Source organism: Bufo gargarizans, unplaced genomic scaffold (genome assembly GCF_014858855.1).
Source record: "Bufo gargarizans isolate SCDJY-AF-19 unplaced genomic scaffold, ASM1485885v1 original_scaffold_1130_pilon, whole genome shotgun sequence".
Lineage (NCBI taxonomy): Eukaryota > Metazoa > Chordata > Amphibia > Anura > Bufonidae > Bufo > Bufo gargarizans.
The window spans coordinates 197,146-211,121 of record NW_025334247.1 but is presented as its reverse complement, the minus strand read 5'-3'; the positions used below and the strand labels follow the sequence as shown (position 1 = coordinate 211,121).

Below are 13,976 nucleotides of genomic sequence, written 5' to 3'. Positions count from 1 at the left end.
CTGTTGACATGGGAACCTTCCCCGTCTGCCACAACTGAGCAGACTGGGAAGAAGGAGGGGGGATCCCTCCCTCTGTGACCCCATCCTGTCTGGGGGCTGCAAAGGCACAGCAGCCCCCCGATGGGAGAGGGAGGGAGCTCACTGACTGTTAACCCTTTCCATACCGTGGTCCGTACGGACTGCGGTATGGAAAGGGTTAAACGGCTGACATCAACATCACAGATGTCAGCCGTTTATACGATGTGCTGACACTCTGGTATACCCACTGGACACCAATGAATATTCAAGAGGAGGCGGGCGGGGATCTCGATCCCGCCTCCTGCACCGCCCGCACCGCCTGCAACCCCCCCTGCACCACCGCCGGCATAATAATCATTCAGGGGTGCAGGGGGGGTGAAAAATCTATATTTTTGGCATTTTTAAGTTCCTGATCCCCGCGGTCAGGGACCGCGGGGATCAGAAACTGCAGAAAGTGCAGCAAACCGCAGGTCTGAATTGACCTGCGGTTTGCTGCGATCGCCCGACATGGGGGGGTCACAAGACCACCCGGCGTATCTAGCCAAGGTGCCTGCTCAATGATTTGAGCAGGCACCGAGTCTCGATCACCGCCCGCTGGGCGGCGGTGATCGGAACCATACATGACGTACCGGTACGTCATGTGTCCTGAAGAGGTTAAAAAGTGGGTTTTGGAAATTTTCGGAAAAATGTCAAGATTTGCCTCTAATCTTCTAAGCCTTCTAATGTCTCCAAAAAAAAAAATGGCATTCACAAAATGATCCAAACATGAAGTAGACATATGGGGAATGTAAAGTAATAACTATTTTAGGAGGTACGGTAATAATAAATTTAGGAGGTACGGTAAATAATATTTTTGTAAATTTGGTATTTTTCATTTATTAAAAATATTCACAGAAATTTACCACTATCATAAAGTACAATATGTGATAAGAAAACTGTCTCAGAATTGCTTGGATAAGTAAAGCGTTCCAAAGTTATTACCACATAAAAACACATGTCAAATTTCTAAAAAATGGCCTGGTACTTTAGCTGAAAAATGGCATGGTCCTGAAGGGGTTAAACTAGATTTGCATTTCTTGAAGAAGATAGAGCTTGAATAGAGCTGAAAGTTTGTGTGTGCACCTGTGGGAGTGAATGTGTGTGAGAGAGAAGAGGGGCTGTGTATGTGTGCTGGGTCTTTGAGACTCGAAGGTACCGTATTTTTTCGCTTTATAAGATGCACCCGATGATAAGACGCACCAAGGTTTTAGAGGAGGACGATAAGAAAAAAATATTTTTCATCAGACCTCAGATCAGGCCAGCAATCAGACACCCAATGTTAATGAGACCTTATCTGACAGCCCCAATCAGACCCCCAATGTTATTAAGACCCTCGATCAGACCTCAGATCAGCCCCTCATGCCATTTATCAGCCCTTGTGCTATTTATCAGCCCCAGTGCCATTTATTAGCCCCTATTATGAGCCCCCCATGCCATTTTTCAGCCCCAGTGTCATTTATTAGCCCCCAGTGCAATTTATTACTCCCCATTATGAGCTCCCAGGTGCCATTTATTAGCCCCATGCCACAGATCAAATAAAATAAAAAAACACCTACCTCTCCTGCTCCTGGACGTCGCCGCTCCTCACTTCCAGCGCGCTCTGTCTTCTTTCTGCTGCGGCTGTGCTGTAACCCCCAAGCGCACAGCGTGAGGTCAAAAAGTGCCCTTGCGCTGTGCGCAGCCACAGCACAACTGACAGTCGAGGACCATAAAGCGGTGAGTATAGAGCCGTCACTGCTTCCCGATCCTCTGGTACTAATGAGCGCTTCCATAATGAAAGCGCTCATTAGTATTCACTTTATAAGGCGCAGGGCCATTTTTCCCCTCACTTTTGAGTGAACAAAAGTGTATCTTATAAAGCGAAAAATACGGTAGTTAGACTGACTGCAAAATCATATTAATATATATTTTTTAATTTATGAAAATGACAAATACAATTGACTCCAAAATAGATAGATCACTTCCCAGTTTAAACAGAGTCTGTACTTTTAGTGGCACGGGCTGCATTAATCACAGAATTCTGCTATTTGTTTCTATGTATTTTATATTTATTTTAAACATAAATTTATTAAAAAGTACAAATCTAATTGACTCCCAAAATTCGGACACCTCTCAGCATGAAGAGCTTTGAATTTGAACAGAGTCTGTACGTTTAAACGGTTCGGGTTGTATTAATAATTAACAATTCTGCCATTCATCAATCTGGGAAATGTTTTTATTTTTAAAAGCAAATTTATTTAAAACTAGAAATCGGATGGACTCTAAAAATACGTAGCACAACTCTCAGAGCCAAGAGCTTTGAAAATCAGTTAAAACTGCATCTATACGGGTTATAATAATCAGAGAAAACTGAAGAAGAATAAAATACAAGAAGATAAGAAATAACAATATATTCATCATTTACTATCCAGAAATACCCCTATATTAGACACATTTCTGGCACAGTTTATTTGCCTCTCAGTCTGGGAGTTTTTCCCTCTCAAGCCAGGTCTAAAAAAGTGGGTTGGCGCTTGTTTTAGGTGTAGAAAATGGTCTAAATGTAAGTCAGCTAGGAAGCTATCGTACATTTAGACTGGCGGTGGATAAGCCGAAGGTATGTGGAGGCCGGGACCACTTTATAACTTCGGTGAAACCACCGCGAGCGCAGGTGTTATTAAGACTGGCGTCTAAAACCCCGGTCTTAATAAATGACCCCATAGTGCTTCTCAAGAACCATAGATATGAGAATGAGGACTTTCGATACCCTGCTTTTAAAGCACTATAATAAAATATGGGAACATGAGGAATTTCAATACAGTGCTATTCAAGAACAAAATGTGCCTTATATATTTACACCACTGTAAAGAAGACAGCAATTAAACGCCAGGTTAGAACATTAGTTGCATTATCACACCTTTCAGCACCGAGATTCATGGTGATTTACTTAATATACAGATGTGTCCACTAGTGATCAGCTGCAGGGGCTATATACAAATTTGCGATATTTCACAAATATTTTGTAGAATATTCGTCATATATTCGAGATTATTTTATTGAATGCGAAAATCGGCAATGTAATATTCACGTAATGTGCTCGAAATACAGGCTTGGGTCACTTTGGCTACATTTTTCAAGCTGGTATAAGTTTCCTGAGACTAGAGAAAATGGTCGGCACGGCAGAACATTACAATAGTTTTATATGCAGTTAGAGTCAAGTGCTCCAATATATTCGCGATGGCGCTAATCTGCAGTGATTAGAATATTTTTCGTACTACGTGCAACTTCACAGTTTAGCAGGTCTGACTACAGATTGCTGATTGGTGCACTTAGTATTGTTGTGAATTTGACATTGCTTCCTTCTCAATGGCCCGCAAGCAAGAAACAGGGAGGAATCATGTGTTCAGTTGGAAAAAAAATGCTGAATATTCGATATAACGAATATATAGCACTATATTCTAAATATTCACGAGTTCTCGAAGTAGCGATATTCGCAATAAAAATTCGTTATTCGAATATTCATGCGTCCACCCTTAGTTTTTTCTAAATATTATTGCAGGACTCTAGATTCCCCACATATCTCAGGTTATTTGAGCCAGGAGAAAGGTTAAGGAAGGACACTTCTTTTCTCAATACAATAAACATTGTGACAGTTTCCTTCCCCGCATAATGTTAAATGTTAAGAAGTGTGCTAGGTCTGCTAGAAGAGAACAGCTGTATATGGATACTTAAAGGGGTTATCTCACAAATGATGTGAAAAATGAAAATCATACATCATATAGTACATGACAACCTCTTTCTAACAAAGCTAGAACCAGCCCTGTACCTCACATGGATCCAGAGATCTCCTCATTCATCTGCTTGATTTATATCCAGCTGACAGCTCAATGGGAGTGTCTTTTCTGCCTCAGCTCAGGAGGCGTGTCCATGCTCTCCATATCACAGCTCAGGAGGCGTGTCCATGCTCTCCCTATCACAGCTCAGGAGGCAGTTGAAAGGTGAAACTGAGCATGTGCGGCCATCTTAATGAGCCGGTCAAAGAAATAAGAAATTAAGTGGCACTATACAAATACTTTTTATTGAATAACTTAGCACCCATACAAAAGTTTTAATAACATGCAATTACAAAACTATTCAGATCTAGGTGCTGGTTTGAAAACTAGAATATTTTTTGTGGGACAACCCCTTTAATAGAAGAGCTCCATGGAATGAAGACTTAGGTTACAGCCACAGGGTCAGGTTTCTGCATGCAGTTTTGGAAGCATAAAATAAGGTGTAAATTGAAATGTTTTATATGTCCTCATTACTTTTTCTGCTTTTATGATCCACTCCTGATTTTGGCTCCCAAAACTACATACAGAAACCTGACCATATGGCCGTACCCTTATAAGTAGAGTTGAGCGAACACCTGGATGTTCGGGTTCGAGAAGTTCGGCCGAACATCCCGGAAATGTTCGGGTTCGGGATCCGAACCCGATCCGAACTTCGTCCCGAACCCGAACCCCATTGAAGTCAATGGGGACCCGAACTTTTCGGCACTAAAAAGGCTGTAAAACAGCCCAGGAAAGAGCTAGAGGGCTGCAAAAGGCAGCAACATGTAGGTAAATCCCCTGCAAACAAATGTGGATAGGGAAATGAATTAAAATAAAAATTAAATAAATAAAAATTAACCAAAATCAATTGGAGAGAGGTTCCATAGCAGAGAATCTGGCTTCCCGTCACCCACCACTGGAACAGTCCATTCTCAGATATTTAGGCCCCGGCACCCAGCCAGAGGAGAGAGGTCCCGTAACAGAGAATCTGTCTTCATGTCAGCAGAGAATTAGTCTGCATGTCATAGCAGAGAATGAGGCTTCACGTCAGCCACCACTGCAACAGTCCATTGGCATATATTTAGGCCCAGCACCCAGGCAGAGGAGGGAGGTCCCGTAACAGAGAATCTGTCTTCATGTCAGCAGAGAATTAGTCTGCATGTCATAGCAGAGAATGAGGCTTCACGTCAGCCACCACTGCAACAGTCCATTGGCATATATTTAGGCCCAGCACACACACAGGCAGAGGAGAGAGGTCCCGTAACAGAGAATCTGGCTTCATGTCAGCAGAGAATCAGTCTGCATGTCATAGCAGAGAATGAGGCTTCACGTCAGCCACCACTGCAACAGTCCATTGGCATATATTTAGGCCCAGCACACACACAGGCAGAGGAGAGAGGTCCCGTAACAGAGAATCTGGCTTCATGTCAGCAGAGAATCAGTCTGCATGTCATAGCAGAGAATGAGGCTTCACGTCAGCCACCACTGCAACAGTCCATTGGCATATATTTAGGCCCAGCACCCAGGCAGAGGAGAGAGGTCCCGTAACAGAGAATCTGGCTTCATGTCAGCAGAGAATCAGTCTGCATGTCATAGCAGAGAATGAGGCTTCACGTCAGCCACCACTGCAACAGTCCATTGGCATATATTTAGGCCCAGCACCCAGGCAGAGGAGAGAGGTCCCGTAACAGACAATCTGGCTTCATGTCAGCAGAGAATCAGTCTGCATGTCATAGCAGAGAATCAGGCTTCACGTCACCCACCACTGCAACAGTCCATTGTCATAAATTTAGGCCCAGCACTAGTGTTGAGCGGCATGTCCCATATTCGAATTCGCGAAATTTTGTGAATATTCGAAAGAATATTCGTAAAATATTCGCGATTATTCAAATTCGTTATTATTTCGCATATGCGATAATTCGAATTTTCGCATCGCATAATACATATGCTATGCAAAATTCACATGTGCGCTAATGAAATCGCCTTACGAAGATTCGCAACTCAATTCAATCACTAATGTATGAATGTAATGCCCTTTGCCTCTGTTCTGGGACAAGTGTAGATATTCGCATGTGCGCTAATAAAATCGCCTTACGAAGATTCGCACCTCAATCACTTTCTAGGGAATGTGAGACTTTTGGGAATCAATCGAGATACAGTGGGGGGTGATGACAGTAGTTGACAGAGTACAGATCAATGTAATCTGTAAGGTGGAAAGTAAAATAAAAATACGAATATTCGTAAATCGAATTTTACGAAGTTCTACGTATTCGCGAATATGGTGCTATACTATATGAATGCACAGGCCTTTGCCTCTCTGTTCTGGGGACAAGTGTAGATATTTGCATTTGCGTTAATAAAATCGCCTTACGAAGATTCGCAGCTCAATTCAATCACTAATGTATGAATGCAAAGCCCTTTGCCTCTGTTCTGGGACAAGTGTAGATATTCGCATGTGCGCTAATAAAATCGCCTTACGAAGATTCGCAACTCAATTCACTAATGTATGAATGCAAAGCCCTTTGCCTCTGTTCTGGGATGTGCCGATATTCGCATGTGCGCTAATAAAATCGCCTTACGAAGATTCGCAACTCAATTCACTAATGTATGAATGCAAAGCCCTTTGCCTCTGTTCTGGGACGTGCCGATATTCGCATGTGCGCTAATAAAATCGCCTTACGAAGATTCGCGCCTCAATCACTTTCTAGGCAATGTGAGTAAGATCTGAGCTGTTGGACCTTTGGGAAACAATCAATTATATGTGTACTGTAATTTTGTGGGGGGGGGGGGGGAAAACAAAAAACGAATATTCGTTTTTACGAATATATAGCACTATATTCGAAATATTCGCGAAATCGCGAAGTTGCGGTATTCGCGAAAAAAATTTGCTTTTCGAATATTCGCGCTCAACACTACCCAGCACCCAGGCAGAGGAGAGAGGTCCCGTAACAGACAATCTGGCTTCATGTCAGCAGAGAATCAGTCTGCATGTCATAGCAGAGAATGAGGCTTCACGTCACCCACCACTGCAACAGTCCATTGGCATATATTTAGGCCCAGCACCCAGGCAGAGGAGAGAGGTCCCGTAACAGACAATCTGGCTTCATGTCAGCAGAGAATCAGTCTTCATATCATAGCAGAGAATCAGGCTTCACGTCACCCACCACTGTAAGAGTCCATTTTCATAAATTTAGGCCCAGCACACAGGCAGAGGAGAGAGGTCCCGTAACAGAGGATCTGGCTTCATGTCAGCAGAGAATCAGTCTGCATGTCATAGCAGAGAATCAGGCTTCACGTCACCCACCACTGCAACAGTCCATTTTCATAAATTTAGGCCCAGCACCCAGGCAGAGGAGAGAGGTCCCGTAACAGACAATCTGGCTTCATGTCAGCAGAGAATCAGTCTGCATGTCATAGCAGAAAATCAGGCTTCATGTCAGCCACCACTGCAACAGTCCATTGTCAGATTTTTAGGCCCAGCACCCAGGCAGAGGAGAGAGGTCCCGTAACAGAGAATCTGTCTTCATGTCAGCAGAGAATTAGTCTGCATGTCATAGCAGAGAATCAGGCTTCACGTCACCCAACATTGGAACAGTCCATTGGCATATATTTAGGCCTAGCACACAGGCAGAGCAGAGAGGTCCCGTAACAGACAATCTGGCTTCATGACAGCAGAGAATCAGTCTGCATGTCATAGCAGAGAATCAGGCTTCACGTCAGCCACCACTGCAACAGTCCATTGTCATAAATTTAGGCCCAGCACCCAGGCAGAGGAGAGAGGTCCCGTAACAGAGGATCTGGCTTCATGTCAGCAGAGAATCAGTCTGCATGTCATAGCAGAGAATCAGGCTTCACGTCAGCCACCACTGCAACAGTCCATTGTCATAAATTTAGGCCCAGCACCCAGGCAGAGGAGAGAGGTCCCGTAACAGAGGATCTGGCTTCATGTCAGCAGAGAATCAGTCTGCATGTCATAGCAGAGAATGAGGCTTCACGTCACCCACCACTGCAACAGTCCATTGGCATATATTTAGGCCTAGCACACAGGCAGAGCAGAGAGGTCCCGTAACAGACAATCTGGCTTCATGTCAGCAGAGAATCAGTCTGCATGTCATAGCAGAGAATGAGGCTTCACGTCACCCACCACTGCAACAGTCCATTGGCATATATTTAGGCCTAGCACACAGGCAGAGCAGAGAGGTCCCGTAACAGACAATCTGGCTTCATGTCAGCAGAGAATCAGTCTGCATGTCATAGCAGAGAATGAGGCTTCACGTCACCCACCACTGCAACAGTCCATTTTCATAAATTTAGGCCCAGCACCCAGGCAGAGGAGAGAGGTCCCGTAACAGAGGATCTGGCTTCATGTCAGCAGAGAATCAGTCTGCATGTCATAGCAGAGAATCAGGCTTCACGTCAGCCACCACTGCAACAGTCCATTGTCATAAATTTAGGCCCAGCACCCAGGCAGAGGAGAGAGGTCCCGTAACAGACAATCTGGCTTCATGTCAGCAGAGAATTAGTCTGCATGTCATAGCAGAGAATCAGGCTTCATGTCAGCCACCACTGCAACAGTCCATTGGCATATATTTAGGCCTAGCACACAGGCAGAGGAGAGGTTCATTCAACTTTGGGTAGCATCGCAATATAATGGTAAAATGAAAATAAAAATAGGATTGAATGAGGAAGTGCCCTGGAGTCCAATAATATATGGTTATGGGGAGGTAGTTAATGTCTAATCTGGACAAGGGACGGACAGGTCCTGTGGGATCCATGCCTGGTTCATTTTTATGAACGTCAGCTTGTCCACATTGGCTGTAGACAGGCGGCTGCGTTTGTCTGTAATGACGCCCCCTGCCGTGCTGAATACACGTTCAGACAAAACGCTGGCTGCCGGGCAGGCCAGCACCTCCAAGGCATAAAAGGCTAGCTCTGGCCACGTGGACAATTTAGAGACCCAGAAGTTGAATGGGGCCGAACCATCAGTCAGTACGTGGAGGGGTGTGCACACGTACTGTTCCACCATGTTAGTGAAATGTTGCCTCCTGCTAACACGTTGCGTATCAGGTGGTGGTGCAGTTAGCTGTGGCGTGTTGACAAAAGTTTTCCACATCTCTGCCATGCTAACCCTGCCCTCAGAGGAGCTGGCCGTGACACAGCTGCCTTGGCGACCTCTTGCTCCTCCTCTGCCTTGGCCTTGGGCTTCCACTTGTTCCCCTGTGACATTTGGGAATGCTCTCAGTAGCGCGTCTACCAACGTGCGCTTGTACTCGCGCATCTTCCTATCACGCTCCAGTGCAGGAAGTAAGGTGGGCACATTGTCTTTGTAGCGTGGATCCAGCAGGGTGGCAACCCAGTAGTCCGCACAGGTTAAAATGTGGGCAACTCTGCTGTCGTTGCGCAGGCACTGCAGCATGTAGTCGCTCATGTGTGCCAGGCTGCCCAGGGGTAAGGACAAGCTGTCCTCTGTGGGAGGCGTATCGTCATCGTCCTGCCTTTCCCCCCAGCCACGCACCAGTGATGGACCCGAGCTGCGTTGGGTGCCACCCCGCTGTGACCATGCTTCATCCTCATCCTGAAGACAGAGAGTAAATGGAACTGACCATAAGGCATTAGTGACAGTGGCATGATGCATTGCAGGCTCCAGCTTTGCCTGAACTGTGAGAAAATGTTATATTGATGCAGAAAATCACATACATTTATGCTGTGCCTCTAAAGAAATTCTGCCCCCCCCCAAAAAAAATAAATAAATAAATAAATAAATAAATATACTGTATATATATATATATATATTTTTTTTTTAACTGACCCTCAGGCATTAGTGGCATGATGCAGGCCCCAGCATTGCCTAAACTGAGAAAATGTCGGTATTGAGTCAGTAATCACGTACATTTATGTAAATCCTTAATGAAATTTAACCCCCCATCCTAAAATGTTAGTATACAAGTAAACTGATGATTGAGAGGCATTAGTGGCATGATGCAGTCGGCATCCAGGTTTGGTTCATTTGGACAAAAGTGATGTTTTGGACACAGACAGAGGACAACTTGGTCCATTTGGGTGTCACCACGCCCCGCCCCCCCCCCCCCCCACCCGGCACTGAAAACCCTCTCTGAGATGACACTGGAGGCTGGGCAAGAAATAAGACAGAGAGCGTGCTGTGCCAGTTTGTTCCACTGTTTCAGTCTGCCTGCCCAGAAATCCATGGAGTCAGGGAACTGGGTATGCAACAGAATCCGGCCATAGTTTAGGTAAGCCTGAATCTTGGCATGTTGTAGTAGCCCAGATGGGGCACTCCCATTCTTACATCTAGCTACTGTATCTAATGGCTAGCAAAGAATAGCATCTGTGTATTTAATTCCACGTCCTCTAATACTGTGCCTTAATAATATTGCTATGTAACTGTTATGTATTGTATTTCATGCACTGAGCCTGGTTATCCAGCAGGTGGCAGTGTATCTGGCAGAGTACCTTTAGATATAATGGAACTTACCATTACATTCTTCCCCTTTTAGACAGAAGTGGGCTCATCCAGTTTCCTACCAAAGGAAGGGTTGTAGGAAGCTGTAGTTGGTTGAGAGTTGGAGCCTGCTAGAGCCAAGAGAAAGTATTGTTTGGATGACACAAGTTTAGTTAAAACCGTTGAAATTTACCAAGTCTGGACTCTGCTTATTCCAAGGTAACATAGTGTGGAGGTAGCAGCAGCAGCATGAGGAGGCCACAGAGTGACAAGGTGACATAGTGTGGAGGTGGCAGCAGCAGCATGAGGAGGCCAAATAGTGGCAAAATGACAGAGTGTGGAGGTGGCAGCAGCATGCAGAGACCACAGAGTGTCCCAGAGTCAGAGTTGTGAGTTGTCAGCAGCATGAGGAGACCACAGACTGCCAAGGTGACATAGAGTGGAGGTGGCAGCAGCATGAGGAGACCACAGAGAGGCCCAGAGACAGACTTGTGAGTTGTCAGCAGCATGAGGAGACCACAGAGTGGCAAGGTGACATAGTGTGGAGGTGGCAGCAGCAGCATGAGGAGGGCACAGACTGGCAATGTGACATAGAGTTGAGTTAGCAGCAGCATGAGGAGGCCACAGAATTGCACAATGACAGAGTGTGGAGGTGGCAGCAGCAGCATGAGGAGACCTGAGAGGTGAGGTTTCAGCAGCATCAGCAAACCATAGAGTGACCCAGTGACAGAGTGGGGAGATGGATGGAAATACCAGTACCCGCTGACGATGGTGGGTGTAAGAAGGAGCACTTGGCATCAGATGTGTGGCATCGGGAGGGTGGCAACTAGTGATGGACGAACATCTGCCGGGATGGTTCGCGAACGCGATCAAATTTTCGCCAACCGCAGGTTCGCAGCGGGCCCCATTCACTTTAATGGCAGGCGAACCTGAAAAACCTTCAGCTCATATTTGCAGCCAACAAATACTTAGTAGAAGTGCACAAATAGTCCCACAACATGGACAGTGACATACTAGGGGGATCAATGACAAAAATTCCAACAAAAAATATGTATTTTAATCAGGGGACATTTTTATGTGTCTTATACTCCAGGCCTGCATTGCTTCGCCGAGCCTCCGCAATGTCAACAACTAGTTTAACATGACTGCAGTCAATCATTGGCAGAGGTAGGGACCTGATCCCCTTGCAGTCAGGTGACCATTTGTCATTATGTAATGGGAGCTGGTCACCAACAACTGATTGGCGGCGGCGATGTCAAACTGTATGTTGACATTGAAGGAGCCTAGCGGAGTATTGTAGGCCTGGAAGAGAAGGAGCATGGAGCTGCCACTGGAAAGCAGGTACTGTAGATCATCTTTCTTTTACAGGTCTAGACGAGTGGTGGGGTTGAAGTGTTTGGTATTTTTGGACAACCCCTTTAAGGATGAGGCAATTTTTGTTTTAGTTTTTTCCTTCCATCCTTCCAAGAGCGATAACTTTTTTAAACTTTTACATTCACACAGCATTATTGAGATTTTTTTTTAAGTTGAATTTTTAATGGCACCATTTAATTGTATTGAATTGAATGAGAAGAAATTATAAATAAGAAGAAAAATATTTGGCCAAAGTATGAAAAAATGTAACATTTCAGAAGGTAATGTTTTTCTTTAGGCATTCATGCTTCTAAATACCTAGGTATTCAAAGAATGGAGGCAAACTTTACAGGATGATGATTATTATTGTATTACATTTATTAGTACATGAATTCCATTACTTTATAAGCAAAATTCCTTTCATAAGTCAATTGGGGTCATTTATCAAACTGGCATAATGTAGAACTGGCTGAGTTGCCTATAGCAACCAATCAGAGTCCACCTTTTATTTTTCTCAGCTCCTTTGGAAAATAAAAGGTGGAATCTGATTGGCTGATATGGGCAACTGAGCCAGTTCTACGTTATATTTGATAAATGACCCCAAAATGTATTTTCATCATACGATGGCCTTGGTAAAAACGTGGTTTATCTCTACCACCAAACCACCTCAAGGTTTCCCTAGCGGTCAGCTATGCTTTAATTTAAAGTGGATATTCTGATCAAAAGTCACCATGTAAACCTAGCCTAATACCTATCAAATGTGTAACTTATTTTTCTCCATTATTATTTTTTTGGAGTTTAAAGAAGGTTTTAAAAGTAGAATATAAACTTTAGGGAAAAATATACATCCAAGAATACCAGAACATGAGGTCAATATGGCAAATATCTCCACAGCCACCATGTATTTCCCTTTAGTGCTCAGATAGGCCGGGATCATGGTGATCCAGACACTGCAGAACAGCAGCATGCTGAAGGTGATGTACTTGGCTTCATTGAAACTGTCCGGTAATGTCCTCACCATGAAAGCCAGAACAAAGCTCACAGCTGCCAGGAACCCCATATAACCCAACATGGAGTAGAAGCAGATATCTGACCCTTCATTACACTGAATGACTATCTGCCCAGGATACGAATGATGATCAAACTCTACATAAGGAGGAGACATCAACAACCAAATAACACATATGAGAACTTGTACAGAAGAACACATCAAGACAAAAGAATTAGAGAGTCTGAATGAGACCCATTTCAGCGAGGACCTTCCAGGTTTGGTGGCTTTGAAGGCAATACAAACTGTGATAGTTTTGGCCAGAACTGAGGATACACCAATAGAGAAGAAGACGCCAAATGATGTTTGTCTCAGTAAGCAGGTTATGTCCACTGGACAGCCAAGGAAGAAGAAGACACTGAGGAAGTTCAGCAAGATGGAGACCAGGAGGATGAAGCTCACAGTCCGGTTATTGGCTTTAACAATCGGAGTGTCCCAGTAATAAATGAAGATTCTTAATATAATCAATGTCATAGCAGAAAAAAATATAGAAAGTGCTGCAAAAACATGAACCAAAGTGTCCTTCTCATAGGATAGAAACTCATAGGGTTTAGGAAGACATTTCATCTTCTTCTCATCTGGCCACTCTTCTATGGGGCATTTATGGCAAACTTCACTTTCTACAAATGCAACAAAAAATTGTGGCTTCTTTGAGAACTCAGCATACACTACTGATGTGCTACTGTATACAGTTAATATCTATCTATCTATCTATCTATCTATCTATCTATCTCCATATCTATCTATATCATGTCTAGCTATCTACCTATCTATTATCTATCTATCTTTTCCATACCTATCCATCGATCTATTTCCTATCTATCTATCTATCTATCTATCTATCTATCTATCTATCTACAGTATCTATATATCTATCCATTCATCTATACATCCATCTCATATCTATTGACCTGATGCAGACAACATACTGAATGCCATATTAACCTCTTAAGGACCAGCACCGTACATGTATGGCAGGCTGATCGGACAGGTGCAGGAGCTGCGTGCGCCCAATCAGCGGCACAGACCCAGCAGTCACTGACAGCCGGTCCCCTGCTGCATACGCTGTTGCCACAGTCACAGTCAAAGCTGACTGTATGCCACAGTCAAAGCTGACCGCAGCATGCAGAGGGTTCAGAGGAGGTACAGGTGCCCTCCGCTTCCCCATCGGGTCCCCGCGCTGCAGTGGCATGGACCCGATGGCAGAGAAGGCAATCTACGGAAGCCTGTGAGATCCATCCCTTAGGCTGGGTCTCACAGGCAGGCTGTC

At 44.5% G+C, this 13,976-nt stretch overlaps 1 protein-coding gene across 1 annotated transcript; it reads right to left on the bottom strand.

Moving 5' to 3' along the window:
* Positions 1 to 12,412: 12,412 nt before the first annotated feature.
* Positions 12,413 to 13,180, bottom strand: LOC122922990 (vomeronasal type-2 receptor 26-like). The gene has a single exon (XM_044273776.1). It carries the CDS (start codon positions 13,178 to 13,180, stop codon positions 12,413 to 12,415), a length of 768 nt encoding a protein of 255 aa, XP_044129711.1.
* Between the last annotated feature and the right edge of the window lie 796 nt (positions 13,181 to 13,976).

What these genes read in the sequence shown, in the direction of transcription:
- LOC122922990 (XM_044273776.1), bottom strand. Translation starts at nt 13,180, where the DNA reads ATGACATTGATTATATTAAGAATCTTCATTTATTACTGGGACACTCCG.